The sequence below is a fragment of the Coturnix japonica genome, chromosome 14, assembly GCF_054131305.1.
Source record: "Coturnix japonica strain WE chromosome 14, WE-NBRP24, whole genome shotgun sequence".
NCBI classification, from domain to species: Eukaryota; Metazoa; Chordata; class Aves; order Galliformes; family Phasianidae; genus Coturnix; species Coturnix japonica.
Genome location: NC_140676.1, coordinates 16,185,462 through 16,204,613, shown reverse-complemented (window position 1 = coordinate 16,204,613; position 19,152 = coordinate 16,185,462). Strand labels below are relative to the sequence as shown.

At 44.7% G+C, this 19,152-nt stretch overlaps 3 protein-coding genes across 4 annotated transcripts in view; 1 reads left to right on the top strand and 2 right to left on the bottom strand.

The window, feature by feature from the left end:
* PSTPIP1 (proline-serine-threonine phosphatase interacting protein 1) overlaps nucleotides 1-7,805 on the bottom strand; it is a 42,716-nt gene extending 34,911 nt beyond the window's left edge. The window contains exon 1 of the mRNA XM_015872761.3: nucleotides 7,420-7,805. Within this exon, the coding sequence (XP_015728247.1) occupies nucleotides 7,420-7,452 (33 nt within the window). The 5' untranslated portion in view covers nucleotides 7,453-7,805. The remainder of the gene's footprint in view (nucleotides 1-7,419) is intronic.
* Nucleotides 1-19,152, top strand: part of SCAPER (S-phase cyclin A associated protein in the ER) — a 195,531-nt gene that overhangs the window by 44,171 nt on the left and 132,208 nt on the right. The window lies entirely within an intron of this gene.
* Nucleotides 11,421-19,150, bottom strand: RCN2 (reticulocalbin 2). Of its 2 annotated transcripts, none has more exons than XM_015872642.3 (7): nucleotides 18,903-19,150; nucleotides 18,727-18,832; nucleotides 17,405-17,601; nucleotides 15,319-15,432; nucleotides 14,525-14,621; nucleotides 14,003-14,145; nucleotides 11,421-12,216 (listed from the first exon to the last, which is right to left on the bottom strand). In XM_015872642.3, the coding sequence occupies exons 1-7, from the start codon at nucleotides 19,026-19,028 to the stop codon at nucleotides 12,064-12,066; spliced, it is 936 nt and encodes a 311-aa protein (XP_015728128.2). In that variant the 5' UTR covers nucleotides 19,029-19,150; the 3' UTR covers nucleotides 11,421-12,063. The 2 variants fall into 2 exon arrangements, with proteins under 2 accessions (XP_015728128.2, XP_015728129.2); XM_015872643.3 differs by having other exon boundaries at nucleotides 15,319-15,420.

Sequence of the window (19,152 nt, the reverse complement as noted above, 5' to 3'; positions counted from 1 at the left end):
CACAGCATTTGATTCTACAACAACAGCTGCTCCCAGACCATCCTTAACATTTGGCGCTGGTACCTGCAGTGAATAGCTGGGCCTGTGCAATGGTTGTAAGAAATGATGAATAGTCAGAGGATATTTGAGTGGGTTTCAATATAAATTAGATATTCCTTATTAGATAAGGGTACGGCTGGATAAGGAATACATTCGTTAAACCTGTGAAACATAAATCATTTTGTTGCTTAGAAGATAGCAATTCAAATCACCACCAGTAATTCGTTACGTTGCCAAGAAGATAATTCCACTCAATCAAAGCACGTGCAACTGTGAAAGAGGATTTACTCATTGTCACTTTAATAAAAAGGATTAGTTAATCCGTGTTGTCCAACAGACCTGTAATGACAAGTAAGGAGAGTATCTGACAAAGGGCTATCAGTGTTGCAGGCAGATTTGTACTGCTCTGAGATTTTTCCATTAACACTTCATGTCTACTTGGGTCTCTGCCCTGCAGCCCGGGGCTTTGCTTCTCATCAGGAGAATCACAGCTAATGCAGGGGCAGCCTCGCACTGCTGCGCCTGTTCACACAAGTTGTTTCCTTCCTGCCTTGTGGGAGGAGTGATGCTCCTCCCTCAGAGACAGAGCAACAGGGTTGAAATCACCAACTTTCTACTGCTGTTTAACCAGAACAGCCTTTCCTAGCATACTTGAGTGGAGGCAGGGAATGCTGCAAGCAGATATGCTGCCACTAACTGCACTGGGAAAGATTTTCTTCTTTTTATTTTTCCTGTGGCTTAAAGATGCTGCTCCCTCATCTTAATGGTGTTACCAAAACAACCACATGCACTGGGACTGCAGGTTTCTACAGGCAATCATTGCAGGTTTAATTGCAGCTGTTCCTGAGCTATTTCTGCAGCCAATATGACCCTGGGGACTTTGGGAGTGAAGGCTGTAAGTGGGAAGCCTGATGGTGTTAGACCCTGGCCCAGGGTGAAGACGGTTGAGCAGCATCATGGCTTGCCCTTCCCTCCTGCTGGCTAAAGGTGAATCACCATTGTGCCAAGTCTTAGGGCTCTAATTAGCTGAGCACTGGCTTTGCAGTGCCTTTCTTCTGAGCCTGGTGCTCACAAGGTGTCTGCAAGGCTTTCTGATGAAAGCCATGAGGGTGTTATTGCAATCATACCAAGTAGGAAAGACAAAATGTTTTGCTGGTAACTAAAACGTGAGCTTGGTAAATAGGTGTTAGAGCTTACTGGATTGAAGCAAAATTGTCCACGCCTGCATGCAAAGCACTAAACTACACTGCAACCTTATTTGTCCACCTGCCATTATTCAGAAGGTGATGTGGATTATGTCACTGTGGTTTTGCAAAACAAAGGAGGGTAGGCAGGCTGAGGTTGGCAGGCTGACTTTTCTTTTGCTTCTTGTACACCCACCCTTTGTGCTGTAGAAACACGAGCATTTGCTGAGTGTTACTGAGTGCTGCCTTGGGACCTTTTGTTATCATTTCAGGAGTTGACATGGGCATCTTTTAAATGAGGCTTACTTTGCAATTACACTACTGTCTTTGTTACCTAAGGCTGCAATGCAATATTTTCCCGGGGAGCAAACGCTATTTATTGCCAGACAGCAGAGATGCGTATCTTGAATGATGTCTTCAAAAATCAGAGGGGAAAAAAAAGCATTGCTTTTGTAGCACTCCAATATACCGAGTTGGCCGATTGCTATCTCACGCTTCTCTGTCTAGCAAGGTAGGCTGGAGAACTCAAAATGAAAGCAGAGATTCTCATCAAATTTCCATTCTGCAGGAGCTACGGTGTAAAACAATAAATTGAAATGGATATTTCACAAAGTTTGCAGCGGCGTTGCACAAGCGGCGGCATTGAGCAACTCTTTGCTTCTCTGTGGTGTTTTGCTCTCTATGACACCATAGATTTATATGCAGAGAAGGAAATGGCTGTTCTGCTGACAAGAGGAATTTGCTCCTCGGCTTCCTGAGCCCTCGCCCTCTTCACCCCTGTCCTGGATAAGGTGTTCTTGCAGTCACATCTTGCAGGATGTGGCCTGCTCTGGTGGTTGGCAACCCTGTCTGTGGCAGGGGGGTTAAAAATAGATGGACCTATAAGGTCCTTTTCAACCCAGGCTATTCTATGATTCCATTCTATGGGACACAGGCTGGACATAGTGACCTTCCTTCTCTTTTCACGTGGTGACTTTAGACATTGGCTGACATGGGAGCCAACAAGGAGGCCTGCAGCAGACATTGCACGTTGCTGTCACAGCCAGGTTTGGAGGCAGAGCACTGCTGGCCATGGTGCATCCTGCAACCAGGCAGATGAGCATTTCAACACTGAAATCAGACCTTGGCTCAGTATCTTAACGAATAACTGCAGGTACACAAGAGAAACTGGAATTAAAGTAAGGAGAAATAGAATATTCGAGTAGAGGGCACTTCTGTTTTATACAAAATAGCGATCAGAGTTTATTTCTGTTTTATTCTGCTTTAGTTCTGCTTCCGGGGCTCTTTTATGAAGGGAGCTCCTTTCCTTCTGCAAACAGGGCGATGTGGAACAATCCTGCCTTGCTCAGGCACAGCAGCAGCTGCTCAGGAGCTCACACAGCCCCTGGCACCGGGCCTGCTTACTTTGGAACTTGATTGAAAATCTCTTTCTCTTCCTTGCCTTAGAAAACTTAGATTTGTTTCCTGGTAGTCCTGGGAAAGGCATTAAGGACAGCAATACTGTTGCACCAGAGCTCTCAGCAGCCCTTATAAGAGGAGCTGGGCATTTTACTGGGGGGCTTTCACAGCACAAAGTGGGGTAAAGCTTCAGGAAGTCTTTCCAGAGTGTTGCTGTACAAATTCATGTCCTAGTGAGCGCTACTGCAATATCCACATATTGTCATTTCCATTTATGAGACATCTTTACCTCTTAAATAGTCATTTTCAACATATCCTCTTACTCAATATGATGTTGCATATTCTCACACCCAGGGCAGCGTATCACAAAGACCTGGGGAGCTGCACGATAGGACAGAAGCAAATCAACTGTGGGCTTCCAGTACTTGAAGGGAGCATATAAACGGGAGAGAGAATGGCTGTTCATGAGGGTGGGCAGTGATAGGACAAGGAGGAATGGTTTTAACTGAGACAGGAGAGGTTTAGGTTGGATCTTAGGAGGAAGTTTTTCACCCATAGGGTGGTGATGCACTGGAACAGGTTGCACTAGGAGGCTGTGGATGCCCCATCCCTGCAGGCATTCAAGGCCAGGCTGGATGTGGCTCTGGGCAGCCTGGGCTGCTGGTTGGTGACCCTGCACACAGCAGGGGAGTGGAACCAGATGGTCATTGTGGTCCTTTTCAACCCAGGCCTTTCTTTGATCCTGTGATTATATGAAGCAGAAGCTCTAAGCTGCCTGATCAGATCCCCTTGCTGCTTGGCTTCCACTTCATGCTGAAGACTTACAGCAAGTAACTGCTGGTTTCCATTTCATGCAAAAATGAATTTGCACCAAAAGAGACAGGGAAGTTTTCAATTCCTCAGCCTCGTACAGGGACGTTTCCTCACCCTGTTGAAGACGTGTTGAACTCCATTTATAGTAAAGGAGCAATTCTTTGGGAAACTGAGATGCTGTTGGGATCTGGATGCACATTTTTAATATTTTTTTTCTCTCTTTTCTTGTCCTTGATGCCCTCAGCAAGGCATAGTGATCCCAGCACAGAGCCATGGCCTGAGCTGTCACCTCATCCCAGCCTCAAACTCTCATATTCTTACTGAAAAACACAGGGAACTTTGTAAGTTATTGAACTGTGGCTGCTGAGAAATGTTTTATTACCAAACCCAGATTAAACAGGAGATTAAACAAGTGCTTAATGTGCCATCTGCCAGCCAGAATCTACCTTGCTGCACTATGGCATGAAAGCAAAATATGGAGCTCTTTTTGAGCTCAGAGGAGCTGATAAATAACAAAACCCAGCCTCTTTACAAAGCATTCTAATTTGCCTTCCATACACGTGTGCAATAATTAGAAGTGGATTGCAATTCAGGCTTCCGTCGTGCCTGCATAAATAAGAATCCCCCATTTCCCTGAGTCCACACCAAACCAAACCACTTTTGCAGAGCAGGAGAGATCAAATCAAAGTGGACATTATCACCACGACTTCATCCATCAGCCATTTAAACCATCCAACCCTCTAGATGCTGCCTTCAGTTGCAGCACGACCATCAGAAAAAAATAATAATCATTGCGGGTCTAATTGTTTTTAATTAGAAATTACTTACTTGATCTAAAATGAGCTTTCCACCAACCCATTCATCTACCTGCTCTAAAAAGTCTTCCAAGGCCTTAATGCTGCACTCAGTGCTTGCCCAGGTACCCTTTCTCCTTGCAGGAATATGCTCAGCCTGGTGCACCACATTTAGGCTGTAACTTATGGGATACACAACCAAAAGCTGAAGAAGTAAAACCTCACTCCTTCATTTCCAGCTCATTGACAAGGAAACAAATCACCCTGAATATGCTGCCATTGGCTCCTCGCACCCCCCCTAGGTAGGGTACCAGGAACAGGGGAGCTGGAACAAGCTGTTAATGTGTTTGCCTCACGATCAGTATCAGTTCATTGGAGTTTCATTTTAAATGTCGTGCTCTGCTTTGAAGTGTTTCCTGGAACATCAGTATTTCCACAGCTGCGAGTAAGCAAGTATATTTCTTGTGATTTCTTGTGGTTTCAGTGACTGTTCTGAGACTGCAACTCCCCTCCCCAGGGTGCTTCTTATTGCCTCAGTCAGTAAAGCATTTTGACCACAGTGGAAACTATGGAAGAATACAGGGAGAAATAATACATAGAAGAGGAATAGAGCACCATCTTCCATGAAGCGGACCTCATGACAAATGCAGGCATTCAGCTGTCAGTCAGACTGACTTCTCTATGCTGGTTCTCGTTTTGTTCCCCATTTCTGCTCACATCCACCAGTATGGACATGCACTGGCTGTAAGCAGGGTCAGGCTGGTCTTAAGCACCTCCATGGCTCCCAGCGCTGCAGTGTCTGATCATTAGCCCTGAGTGTTTTGTAGGTAGAGAATTCTGCAGCCAGAACGATGCTGGTGAGTGCCTGATCCTCCTGGCCAGGAATGGCCATATCTCACCAGGCTGCTGTGGAGCAGCATGGCAGAGAAAATCCCTCCTGTAATCCTCCTATATATCTCCTATAATCCTGGCAATGTGAAGTTCAGATGGAAGCAGAGCCGTGCTCCCCATTAGCAGCGAATTTACCTGCCCAGCTAACATGATTAGACAGGTAACATCTCTTGCATTCATACAACAGGACAGTAAGAATATTAATGCCTTCAGCAATTGCCTACGATCAAAACTGATTCATCTTTTCTTCTTATTAATATCTTCCAAAAAATACTGTTTGAGGGTAGGAAACTATTAGAAAGGAGTTCATCTTAGTGGGGACTTTAAGCAACTTTCTTTTAAACCATTAAACCAGTGTGTGGAAGATGGCAAACCAAGAAGAGTAACTAAAAGCAGAGTGGTTTTAGCCCAGGCTGTGGTACACAGACAATACAAATAGCATTTAGCACAGCCTTGGCACTGCCACGTTGAATAGGCAGAAGACAAGGATAAAACTTAGGTGAGCTATGAGGAGACTGCATGTTCCTGAAACACAGCGCAGCCGAGAAAGGTGGAGGGACTTTGCAGCAGAATGAATGGTGTCCTTTCTGTTGTGGTTGAGGAAGATGTGTTGTTGTGGGGGATTGCCTACGTATCTCACAGCACAGCAGCTATTAAAGAACTTCAGCATGGCCATATGAGCAGAGATGTTGAATTCCAAGGGGAGAGTGCAGCCATGCCTTTAGACAGGTCTTGGAGATCAGGGCTGGTATTGGGTGATGGGCTGCGACAGAACAGTGCTTGTTGGGTGTTAATCATGAGGGCTGTCTCAGTTCATGGCGAAAGTGAACCAAGCAGGTATTTGCTGGCTGAGGCAAACTGAGAAAATACATTTCCGTTTCTTTAACGGGCACAGCAGAACGTTATGAATGCAAAAAGAATTGCTGATGGTGTGATCCTGGGGGCAGGATGTTCTCTTTTGCCACATTGTGCAATATCCTGTCAGTTTTCTTTTCAAAAGACTTATCATCGCGCAGCTAAAACTACCATTGCACGTCCGGATATAGTTCAGTCTGATTAAACAAGCTTGGCAGTATTATGTTCAAGCCAAACAATGTTAAAAACAAAGTTGCTTTCCTTTAAAGCAGATGGTAGCTTCAAAGCCAAGCCAGGATGATGTTCAAGCTAGTATGACTAAGGCTGGGAGAGAAGCTTGGAGAAGAAGAGCCACAAAGAACTGGCCTGGCCAGACTGCTGAGTGGTGTTAATCACCCTCCTGAGCCCAGGGGGCACGGCTGATCTATTACAGCTGAAGCCCAAGATCCTGGAAAGTAAAGCTACAAAATAGATGGTTCTAAAGGTCAGACTGCACCTTGTGGAAGGAAGGACATCGAGAAATGCAAAAGCTGAATTTCCTGCAGTTGCACTGGGCTGTGGTTGTGCCATCCCCCGTGCAACTGAGCACACGGTTAGTAAGTGCATAAAGGAGAGTAAAGGAGAGCCTTGTGTGGGAGCGCTCAGCGCAGTTCGGGTTAACATCCAAAGGAACATTTGTATTTCCTCATTGCAATTTCTTTTTTAACTGGTTAAATTTGACAGGAGAGTCGGGGCTGGGGGTGCCTGCAGGAAAGCATTGCCCCACAGCCCTGCGCCTTCAGAGCAGGAGAAGGCTTACCCTGCAGGAGGGGGGATGGAAAGAAAGCACAGAAAGCAAACACGCGGTGCAGGGCCAGTTCTACTTAGCTTGATAGGAGAATAGTAGGAGGACTTCATCTGCCTTCATGTCTTAAGTCAATACCAGATGCTGGAAAAAATGTTTGCCTAGACAGGAGGAACCACTGAAGATGCTCTTCACCCATGCTGGCAATGTTTTGGGTTTATGTTTTTGGGGTTCTTTTTTCTGCTTTTCCCTTCACTTTGCATCAGAAGCAGCTGTGAGCACTGAGGCTTAGTTCTCAAGCACCACTGCTGGTCCTTCACCCTGTGCTGCTGGACATTCTGTGCCTGCCCTGTGGCACATAGCAGCAGCCCTGGGCTCCCTAGGAGGGTGAGCAGCAGCACTTTGCACCTGGCTGCCTTAGCTGATGCTGAGCAAAGGATTCCACTGGCCTACTCCCCCAACAACGTGCTTTCGTTTGGAGGCAGAGTTCCTTTTTCCTTTTTTTTTTTTTTCTTTTTTTTTTTTTTAAATAAACTGAATTTAAGACACGAAATTAGGATAAAATCAGCTTGAAATCGTATTTAGAGCCAAGCTGTATTTACAAAATGTTTTAAATACGTACGTATTTAGTAAAGGAAACATGGCAGAAACGCTCACTTACCCAAAATGCATCTTTAAACTGCATCTGTGTCATTATTATCGGCCTGGGGAGGGCAAAGGTCCTTCAGCAGGGTGGCTTTCAGATGGCAGCAGGAGCACCAGGCTTTGCAGTTGTTCCAATGCCCCAACCAAGGCACAAAGGGGAGCACATCCACACAGCTGTCTCTTCTAGAGCCACACGGGTGCAAAATAGCATCAGGCAGCTTCAAGCAGCTCGGTGTAATGACCTATAGCTGCGAAGGGACAGAGAGGGGAAAAAAAGCTCTTGCTCACACAGAGGCACGCGTGTACGCAGCACCCCCGCACCAAACCAGTTTCTCTTCTGGTAAACAGTTAATATTGAAATGAGGAAGCACGGAGATGTCAAGTGATGTCAGTGTGCGCCGTGCCATGTGTGTGTGCATGCAGAAAGAAAGAAAGAAGAAAGCAGTAATACAGCGATGTGATTTGGAGAGAGCAATTAAAATGCAAAGGAAGCCTGCACAATACAGAGAGAGAGGCTGGGGGGGAAGCCATACTCAAACCTTCACATAGCAATATGGTCTCACACAGAATAACAAAGCAAAAGCAATGAAAGAAACGTGTGCATGTGCCACGTTTCTCCCGCACCTCCTGGGGCTGGCACAGACCTGTACATTTGTGCAGAGGGAACTGCAGCTGCAAAACTCTGTTTTGCAAATGAAAATGCATTTCAAGGCTGGTTAAAGCGAGGACGTTGCAGTTGTGCAGGTGTCAGAGCACGTGTGCAGACATACCTACGTGTGCGTATGGAGAAGGGCTCTGATTCGCCTCCCTTACGTAAATGCTGCTATGAATAAGCAGGATGTGTGAAATTTAGAAGTAAAATCCAAACTCTAGAAACATTTGTGGTAAAAGATGTAAGGGTTTATTAACAGGAGGACTTGAAGTGAAGCTCAACAAGTGCATCTGTGAACCATCAGAGTGCCCACACCCAGCACTGCACTGACACAAAGACCTGCAAGCAGCCACACCAGGGGAAGGCTTAATTGCAGTGCAGCTGCAGGTAATTAACAGTCATGTCTGATGCTTATATGAAACCCTCATCAAAATCCCTTTCCTACAAGTCCAGTTGGGCCTGTCCACCTCCCTGGGATGTGTCGGGGATTCTGCGTCTTAAAATACTCACTGATATTTTTAAGGAGTAGGTAAAAGGAAAAAGCTCCTATTCTAATTGTCTATGCAAAATAAGTGTCCATCCACACTAAGAGCAAGCCTGGGCTAACAGCTGTAAGTAATTAGCAGTGCAGGTGATGCCCAGCTCTCCTACTGCTCCCCAGGGGCAGGGAGGAAGTCTCAGCTCTGTTGAGCTCCAAGGGGGACGCAGAGATGTGCTCAGAGACCTGCAGCAGCGCGTGGCTGGAATCTTCTGTGGTCACCTGGCTGGCAACTTGTCCTGCAGGCTGCTGGAAGATACAACCGGCACATCTCCTTCCTGACGGCCCAGAGGTGAGCAATGCAGGGAGTGCACACAGAAAGGGAAACTGAAACAAAGTCTGCAGGGCCAGAGCTGGGAACCTCTTTGGTGGTTGTGAGTGGCAGGAAAATATGTTCATAACTCAAGGGAGGGAGATGGAGAAATGCAAGGACTCCCTGCGGGGCTGCTGTGGAGGAATGAGTGGAGGTTTCTTTCACAAGTTATAATTGCCTGAAAAAAAAAACCACGTTTTGAGGGCATGAGCACAGAGCACAGATCAAATCCTGATAGTTGATGTGTTAGAAAAAAGCCTTTTGAAGAATGTTTTATCTCAGTCTATCGAAGCTGGAATCCCATCTTTCTTATTTCCAAATTACAGCTTTTGAAGTTGATAGCTTTGCTGCTGTTGGAGTTCATGAAATATGCATCCAGTGAAGGCAAAAAAGCCCACAACATTTTGGCTGTCCAAGCTGCTTAGCTGCTTGCTGGTTGTGTTTAGTTCAGCTCTGCCCAAAGGATCTGAGCTGCCTGGAAGTGCTGGCAGAGCAGCAGGGCCTGAGCTCAGTGATGGCTGAAAAACCCTTCATCACACAGAGCATTTACTGTAGCACAATGTGGGTATATGTGGCTCGCTCCCAGGGAGCTGCTGGACTGCTGCCTCTGAGAAGTGCTGTGACTCCTTGTGCTTTGGTCCTTGTCAGTATGTTTTAATGGGGGAACCCCTAACGTTTAGGAAACCTGAGTGATTTGATTGTCTATTTAGGGACAAGGTGACTGGAGGGGCTCTGTGCATGGAAAGCCTCCAGTATGATTACTGGTGGGAATTTCACACCTGATGCTCCTTTTTCATCGTGTTGAACACTTGTCATGTTCTGTAACCACAGCATCTGCTGGGGATGCTTGATGCCAAGTGCCCTTCAAACAGAAAGCGTTAGGGGCTCTAAATAACACATAATGCATTGAATCGTTTAGTATCATGAGAAGTAATGGGTAAGGTTCCTTTGGCATTTTTAGCAAATCTTCTGTATATTTTCTCACTTAGAAACATCTTAGAACAACTTAGAAACATTGATAGATCAGGTAGGCCACTAAAATAATAATCTCTGTGAGCAAACCTTTCATTATGCCTGCACACCAGCAGCATTCAGAGGGGTTGTAGTCGATGTCCATGCGAGTAACTGTTATCCACTGTAAAGGATTCTGCTTTGTGGACTGGATTCTTGTGGTTTTGTGTGTGTTTTTCTTCTGGTCCGTTGTTTAGAGCTGTCCCATCTGACCACAGCCTGAGCTGGACCCCTCATTGCTTCTGCATTGTCTGGATGGGCGCTGGTGGACAGAAGTGGTGCACGGCTGCTTTGGGTGACCTGGGTGCTAGATTAAATTATCAATAGCCACAGATCTCATTCAGGTTATAAAGCACTATCAGGCTTTCCTTCGTAGTGAAGTCTGATTTTGAAGCCATTGACAGAAATAAAAGGAAGTCTACATTAATTTACTGTAGGAATTACTAAAACGTTCAGCAGAACACAGCATTATTAAGGGGCTGAGCTTAGCACTTCTCCAAATCCACATGGCAGTTTATTAACAATTACATTGTCTCCTTTTGAAGTATTGCTTTTCTAGGTCCATAAAATTAGATTTAGAGCTAGAAATTTGGGAAGGCTGCGGTTCTCTCCCCAGCACACAGTGAGCAAAGCTCTAATAACACCTAACAGTACTCACTTACAGAAGGACTGAAATGAGCACAAAGTTGGGTACTTGGCACAGACTCTGAGATGTGAGCTCTATGAATTGGGTGCTCTTTGGTATTTTACTGGTCTTGCTGCAACTTCTTCCTATTCCCAATTTTGCAAATGATTGTAACCCAACAAGTGACTCCAAGCTGTGACCAAAAGCAAACCACTGTGGCACCCTTTATTTCTTCCTTTTGGGAGCTGAATTTTCAAGCTGGTTGCTGAATGTGAGGTTGAATTGGTTGTGAAGACTTGTCTCAAAACTCCAGCCTGTTCTGCTAAGTGCTGTTCAGAGCACTCAGCTAATTCCAGTGACTTCCTAAGGACTGAAAAGTGAACAAATGTGCTTTCCTAAACTGAACCTGTCATGCTGTAAAACTTCTGGGTTATTTCAAGTGATCACATAAAAGAACAGTACTCACTTTTAAGAATAGTGAGAGTGGAGATTTCAGCTGAAGTTGGTTTTCTGAGGTTATTACTATCTCTATTGTGCTTATTGTGTTTAGTTTTCCCTCTATCTCAAGTTTAAAAGAAAAAAAACCCAAACCACCACTACTCTACTTTTCCAACATGTTTAGAATCTGCTACCTACAAACTTAGCTCTTTTTATAGCATCTGGATCTGATGGTATTCCTTTAGCATACAGAATCTATGCAGGCTGCCAGGAATGCACAGTGCTACCTTCACATAGTGCAGTGCAGTGGCCCTCATGTTCCAAGCAGCATTTAGGCATCATTCCCAAACCAATACGCTCCTGCATGTTGCTCATTCCTTGCTTCAAGTAGTTGCTCCATTGACCCACAGTATGTAATAAATGCACAAAACACAGAAAGGTGGCAGTTTTTTCCTCTGGTTTTAATCCAACAAATGAAGAAGGTCTTGACAATGTAAAATACCATCCTAGTGCCAGTGTTGTAGAATTGTACGTAAAAACAATTATTGTCTGTAGACATAAAAATAGCAGACTTTTCTTCTTGTAATACAGTAAAACACATAATAGGAACCGTTTAACATTAAGTAGAAACCTCTTAAACAATTGAGGCATTTAACATAAGTGTTTCTCCAAATGTATTAAATAAAACACAGTTAATGTTCACTCTAAACATCTTCCCTCTGTCTTCACTGCACTCCTCCCTAATTAAACTGATTAGAAAAAATAGCAGCCTCATTTTGTTTTGAATTCCTCCACAACCTCTTAGATTACCCACTTATTTGAGCCCTGCACAATACAGTATTACACCTTAGCTCATTTCCTCCCCACTGCTACATAACTGTGGAGTATTTAAGATGAATTTTGAAGGCAAGAAGAGGCCAAAGGGAGGCTGCAGGAGGGCAAGTTGGTTTTGAATGCAAAGTATTTACACAAACGTTATTCTGTTGTAATTACAGCATAAAACTTGCAACAAAGCTGAAAAGTGAGTGTGTTTAATAAAGGCTCCCAATGAAAGGAAGAACAACAGATTGCAAAATAAATAACCTAAAGTTCTTCGTGGTAGAAACGTTCATCGTGAAGCTGCCTGCCATAATCTGTGGCTTCGCTGTTAAGAAACAAATCCTGGTTCTTAAGAATCTCTGCCTCAGAAAGCTTTTTATCATCATTCAGATCCATTTCTTCAATCAGGTGTAGAGCCTAAAGAGAAACGAAACACCGTGCACCAAGTTAACGGATATGAGCATTCATAAGTACAATTTTGGAATGGCTTTGTCAAAGCCTTTTGCTGCCCTCTCGTTTCTTACAAGTTGGACATGATGTAATGTTCAGAAAAGAACCCATCTTTCCTCAGTGTGTCTCCCTTTGCTCTTTTTATTCATTGGCAAAGTCTGAAATCTCTAACCTTACCATCAATTAATTCTCAATCAAACTATTGATGTCCAACCCACAGAAGGCAGTATTAAAAGAGCAAAGATTCACCACTTTGCTTTCTCTTCCCTTTGCAGTGCAGCAGCTGCTGATGCTCCCCATTAGCACAAGGTCTGCAGTAAGCATGAGCCCAGCAGCTCAGAGCAGCTGTCACACTGCTCCTGGGTGCAGGGAGGCAGCTGCAGGAGGAAGTGCTGGGTTGTGCAGGACCCCAGCTAGGATCTGCTGAGCATCCTCTTTCACAGGTGTGTGCCGGTTCTCTCCTAGTCATATTTCTGCCCCATGTCTGACAAGATATGTCTCTTTTTCAGCTCTCAGTTTCAGCTCTGGGCTCTGCTGCTTTCAGCTCTGGGGCTGTCTGCTGTGCTCACTCTTTTTAATGTCCTGATCCCATGGAGACTCACTTCTCCATCATCTGTACATACATATTTAAAATAAAGAGTAGGGCAGAGATTTTCATCTAGATCTGCTGTACCTATGACTTGCAAGAACAGCTCTGTAACTGTAATCTATGGTGAATATTTAGCTGGAAAGTCCTTGGTGTCTACTATGAGAGGTTTAATACCTTCAGCAATGGATGAGATATGCCATCTGTGTGACTGACTTCTCAAGCCAGTTTGAAATGCCAAAACTAAATGCTAAAACTCATAACCAGCAGTTTATGGCTTAAGACAATGCTACCTTCTGTTTGGGGTAGGTGACTTTGTTAGCTCTTACATTAACTGAATTAAAACCCAGCACATCAGAGAAACAAACACACAAGGCTTCTTGCAAAGCTGAGATCCTCACACACCGCAGCCTTCCTTGCAGTCCCCCTCAAGAGTCAGATGCTGAAACAAGTCAGCATGAAAGCTTACAGATCCACGTTAACAAAAATAGCACTCGTGCAATTTCATAGCGTAGCTTCCTGCAAAGTGAGGTATGTGAGCAGCCAGAGCTGTGTGCTAAGTTGGTGTTTCTGTAATCAGCAGAGCTAAAATAGAAGGAGGTGGGACATCAGCAAATAAACACGTCCCAACCCAAAAGATGAGTTCAATACAAAGCATCTCCTGGCTGTAAGAGTAATTTTGGAGGTATAGGACAACCTGGTGGTTGTTTCTGCCATTCAGAACACCAAAATCCTTCTGTGCAAAGGAAATGGACTGGCACAAATTAAGACACATTCCTAACAGAAGGGCAGCTACCCTCTCTACTGCAGCCAGTAACTACGAAGTCTATTCACTACAATGGGCTGTCTGGGAATGCTCCATGCTTCTACTGCCTGCTACAAGCAAAACAGGAGATTAAAATGAGAATCCACTCAAACTTATCATGGTATTCTACTGCTGATTAAACCCTATTTCCCTTATCCAGCTCAGGGACCTCTGCTCTTTGCCAAGCTGGAAAAACAGGTTAAAAGAATCTATGAAAGATCAACTGAGCATTCTTTCTCAACTCCTAAGGTAGTGTAAATTTGAATTCATCCATCGCTTTGATGTACCATCATCTTGTGAAACCTTCAAAAAGCACTAAATAAATTCCAAACAGTAATTATTAAACCAGCCACAATGCATACCTCCTCCTGTGCAATACCCTGGTTATTAGGCACTATCCAGGACAACAGCTCCTGTGGGTTGAGTTTCCCATCGTTATCCTTGTCGTAGTCATTCACAAATCGATCCTTCTCAACAAGTATCCATTCTGGATCTTCTTTGGCAGCTAGTAAGAAGCATTTGTTAAGTTTAAATCCACTATTCTCCTTACAATCTTCTACTAGGCAAAGCAAGTGAATTTAGTTTCATGAAACATAACATGGAAGTGATTTCACTAAACAAAGCCAAGCCTTACAGACCAGCCCCAGTATATTTATATATATATTACGAGGAAATGGCAGGCTGCAAACAAACTTCTGTCAAATACTCACCAAACAGACTAAAATAATGCCCACCTGTGTACGGTACAAGAAACTGAGTTATTGTGAAAGACAGGGTAATGTTACTCAGAGCCTGTAGGTGGAGGTACTAACAGCTGGAAACAAAGATGCACACAATTCATCCCATTCCAAAAGCTTTTGTTCAAGCCCACCCCTTTTCCTTACTTGGGTCTCTTCTGTAATCACCAAGGAATTCTTCCAGGCTCACAAATCCATCACCATCTTTATCATGTTCTTCTAAAGCCTCCTCAGTGACAAAGTCCTTTTGCGTACATACAAACAAAAAGCAAAACACCAATTGATCAGTCTTGCAACCAAGAGAAAAAGCAATCGATCATTTTAGAGATATAATAAAGCTTTTAAACTATAGGGACAGTCGGTTTGAATCTGCTTCTCTGTTCTGTATAGACCAGTACAAATAACTGGTTCTGTGCAACAAAACAGGCCCATTCTTAGTTTAGGGTTTTATGTTCTACGAAAATCAAACATGCAATGTGTACATTGAGTTGGAATCCTTTTTTCTTATTTTTTGGCCAGAAAAGTGACCCCTGTTTCCCTTTAAGCAAGGTGTGAATGTCTGGCACCTGCGCTTTTCTGTGCCAAGAAAGGTTCATTTTAAGCTCCTCTAACTTTACTTTTTAACTCTGAACTGAGCCCAAATCTTCTTCAAGCTGAAATCTTACCGATCTATTTCTAATCTGGCAGTTTTAGAGAGAGCCACGTCAGACTAACTACAAACCTCTGGGACAGCTGTGCAGTACTGGTTCTTAAAGCAGATTTCCAAGAGGAATGCTGAACTACCTCTGCTGAACTCCAGCATTGAGTCCATCTGATTTTTCACTTGGTCTGGCAAAGCAATATGCACAGCTGCTCAAAAGCAGCTTCCTGTAGTACCAGGGCATCAAAAAGGCGTTGCCTCCAAACACGCAGTGCAATAAAGATTTCCTACTACATCTTACCATCATATACTCCACTTCTTCAGGATGTTCAAAAGCAATAAATTCATCCACGTTTAGATGAGGATCGTCATCCCTATTCGCTTTTTCAAAACGCTTTTTCTCCTTTAAATGAAGCTTAGAAAAGAGATTTAGTTAGAGTGCTTAATGAAAAGGAAAAACATTATAGTATCTGTCTGTAAATTCATTAGAATATTAATTGCTTCCCATTACCTACTTGTATTACAATGTTATATTTCACTAAAAAGAGCGTATCCAAAGCAGTGAGAACTGCACTTCTAATTGAGGGGGTTCTGTTTTAAGAACTTATACAAATCTTTTTCTTTCCAATTTGAGACATTTGAAATACACTCAGCCAAGTCTCCCAAAACATTACAGGGAGATAATGAGAAGACCTTGAGCCAACTAATGATCAAAGAAATCATGTGATGAAGGGACAAATATAAACAAGGGCATACTGACAAAAAACAGAGACAAAATGACTTGCAAACATGAATTTCAAAGGAATATAATGGCCAGTCGTTCCACTCCATCACTAACAATGACAGTAGGAAGGCACCATTTCAACTTGGGGACTTCATGTCTCCCCAGATGACCACTTAACAAGCTTGCTTTAGGAAATGTACCTCGACTACCTGTTTTTCCTAAGTGTTTAAACCCTGTGCAGGGTACTGAGGGCATGGAGTTAAGTCAAGAGGTTGTTGTTTTGAGCCAGACTCTGGGCTAACAAAGAGCGTGGGGCTTCCTGGTATGGTACACTGAGCTACAGCCAGCTTCAAGAGTCTCCCTGGGAGGTGACTTTAAGCTCGCACCTTTAAAAGCTGCAGAATCAGCTTGAACTATTGGTGGAAAAAGTCTGTTTCCAAGGCTTTTTGGAGAAGCAACAAACAAGCCTGCCACCTTCTGGTCAATTTATATGTTTACGTCTTGTCATTTCTAAATCAGTAATTGTCCAGTTTTCCATTGTAACTGGAGCAGAATCACTGATTTTCAAAGTACAGCCAAAGACAGCTGCTGTACAATGCAGATGCAATGCAGGTGATTTTGCTTTTGCCATAAGCAGGAAAACCAAGCCAGCAATCACCACAAAATACAGCATAAGCACAGAACCAGGAGTTCTATCTCAGCGTAGTACGATGGCGACATTTCAAACATGGGGTCAATGTTTTGATGGGAAGTTCCATTCAAAATCTTGTTTCATCTTAAAGCTATGTGATTAAGTGATCTCCCAAGCATTGCAGTTTGTTTTCACTGTATAAAAACTGTTGCTTACTGTCTATTTCATCTTCATTTCTGTCAACAGTATATTCACAACAACTAAAAGTAGCCACCAAAAACTCAGGCCAGCCCAGCCTACAGACTCACTCATTCTTTCTGCAGGAACATATACATGTACGTACAAAAGCATAACTTAAAAGCAAACAAGTTTTGTTACAGAAGACTCTTGGTGAATCTTCCCTCCCTGTCTCTCTTGACTGGTCATTCTTAAGTATTTATTTGCATATATGAGACTAATCAGTAACTTCTATTGTTCATTCATCCAGTTTTATCTACCAGGCTTGCATTCTGACTGATCAAAATGCCCATATTACTTTTGCTTTCTCTCTGGTTCTCCAGAAGGCAGAAAAGAGCATACAGTACTGATAGCCCAGAGTAGGCACTTCAGAAATGAATGATCAAAGAGTGCGGTGAGGGGTGAAGGAGTACAAAGCTTCCTTCATTTCCAACACCTGCTCCTGTCCCGAGCGATGGGCAGGACACTGGTTAGGCTACAGACCTAATTTAAAGGTTACCATCATGTTTTAAGCCATTTGCTGGAGACTCCACTCTGTGATACGCTGCAGGTAGGCTGATACTCCACTCAGCTGGCAAAATACATTCATGAGGCATGATTTTGTTCTGTGTTCTGTCGGTAGCAGGTTTAATACTCCACTACTTTCCTGTAATTACTCCCCTATCTCAGATAAATGGAAGCGTTCAAACATGTGCCAGCTGCCGCAGTTTCTCTACCCATCTTGTTCCATCACAATAAGCAAATACTGTTTCTTTTTGCCAGCAGCTTTCACAAACTGATGCTGAAACATTTTACCTGTCGAAATGATTCTTCTTCTTGATCCTCCAGGACAGTGTTCTCATCAAAATCAATTACACGATCATACATTTGTAAGTTGTACTCCTTCCAAGACACCAATCCATCACCATTTTTGTCATAGTCGTGGAAGTGTTGCTTGGCTTCTTGTGTAACGTAGTGTTTGAATGACTGCTGTATCCAGGAGCTCAGCTCATCTGGGAAAAAGCATTAAAATGAAGAAAAAAACAGAATAACCTATATTAGAAAACCTGCAAAGATAACACGAGTCTGTCTGGTCTGGAATACACTTCACAGTTGAGATGCAAGGCAAGAGGCTGGAAAAAGCAAACCAACCTGCTTCCTCTGGGCTATTTGAGTTAACTGAGTGAGAGATCAGACCACAGCTACTGCTTTCAGCTTCTTTTCTAGGACCATTTCCCTGCTGATACCCATAGAGGAGAGCTACATGGTTACATCACATTGGATTACACTGGTGATGCCAGAGAAAGTTTGATGCACCCATCTGACACATGTGGGAAGCGGCAGCAAGAAATGATTGTGAGCGCACAGCCAACTACATCACTAAAACTTATCAGGAAGGTTCTTTGTTTTCAACTGAGCAAGTGCTCTGATTTCAGGCTCACGGGGCCTGAACAACACAATCCTGCCCCTTTTGGTGGCTGCTGGAGTCATGTCAGCTTGACCCAAAAATATTAACAAGGCTTTTTCTTTTACTAGGAGCTGCAGTCAAACCTTACATATCTTGGCAATGCTTTGAAGCTACCTGATGTTATAGAAATGTGGCTAAAACAAGTTCAGCTTAGCATACAGATAGTTTCACATAAGTACATTGAAGTTCTTGGCCGTGTGAAGATTGGGAGAAGGTATTTTCTTGGTCTCAAGCAGCTCATTTTCAGGTGCCCAGCAGGGGATGGCTGCAAAGTGTTACCATATAAGCCCTGAGCACTGCATCTAGAAATGCTGCTCATCACAGAATCATAGAATAGCCCGCATTGGAAGGGACCCATAAGGATCATCAGGTCCAGCTCCTGGCCTCGCACCTCGTCTATCTGCCCCCAAATGAGGTGTGCTGATAAGCAGGGCTGTCCTGCAGTACACTAAGGAAGAACAGCTGGGAAAGCTCCATCTCCTTATGCTTCTTGGTATTACTCGGTGTACTGATGGCACTTCACGGTACCAGAGCCCTTCCCGCTGTGCGTGCCAGAGCCCAGCGGCCCCCAGCCCCTCTCGGAAGGCATCTACGAGCTGCTGCCCTCATCTCACGCCATAGCTCCAGGCCCCGGGCTGCACACCAAGCCCGTTTCCCCCCATGCCGTTACCCTTGCTGAGCAGGCCGTCGCCGTCCGCGTCGATCCTCCTCACGATGGCCCGGAGCCGCCGCTGCTGCTCTTCCGGGCTGAGCCGCGCGTACTCCTCCGCCTCCTCCTGCGGGAGACGAACCGCATCAAACCGCCGCCTCGCTCGGCCCGACCCGACCCCCGTCCCCGCCGCCCACCTGCCCTCCGAGCAGCGCCTCCCGGTCATAATCTGCGCGGTGCTGCCCGTCCGCCGCGCCCAGCGCCGCCAGGACCAGGAGCAGGACCGGGACCAGGCCCAGCGCCAACAGCGGCCGCCGCCGCATCGCGCCGCCGAGCGGGGAGCGCGCCCGGGGGCGGGGAAAGGGGCAGCAAGGGGGGGACGCAACGGGGGCAGCAACGGGGATCACGCAACGCCGCCTGCGCGCGGCTGGGGCCAGACGGCCGCGT

Bases quoted from the DNA above. Each gene is read 5' to 3' on its own strand.
- RCN2 (XM_015872642.3), bottom strand. From the start codon at position 19,028: ATGCGGCGGCGGCCGCTGTTGGCGCTGGGCCTGGTCCCGGTCCTGCTC. The intron at 14,622-15,318 runs GTAAGATGTAGT...TGTACGCAAAAG, and splicing joins AAGAAGTGGAGTATATGATG to GACTTTGTCACTGAGGAGGC. The intron at 14,146-14,524 runs GTAAGGAAAAGG...GCTTCTTACTAG, and splicing joins TGATTACAGAAGAGACCCAA to CTGCCAAAGAAGATCCAGAA.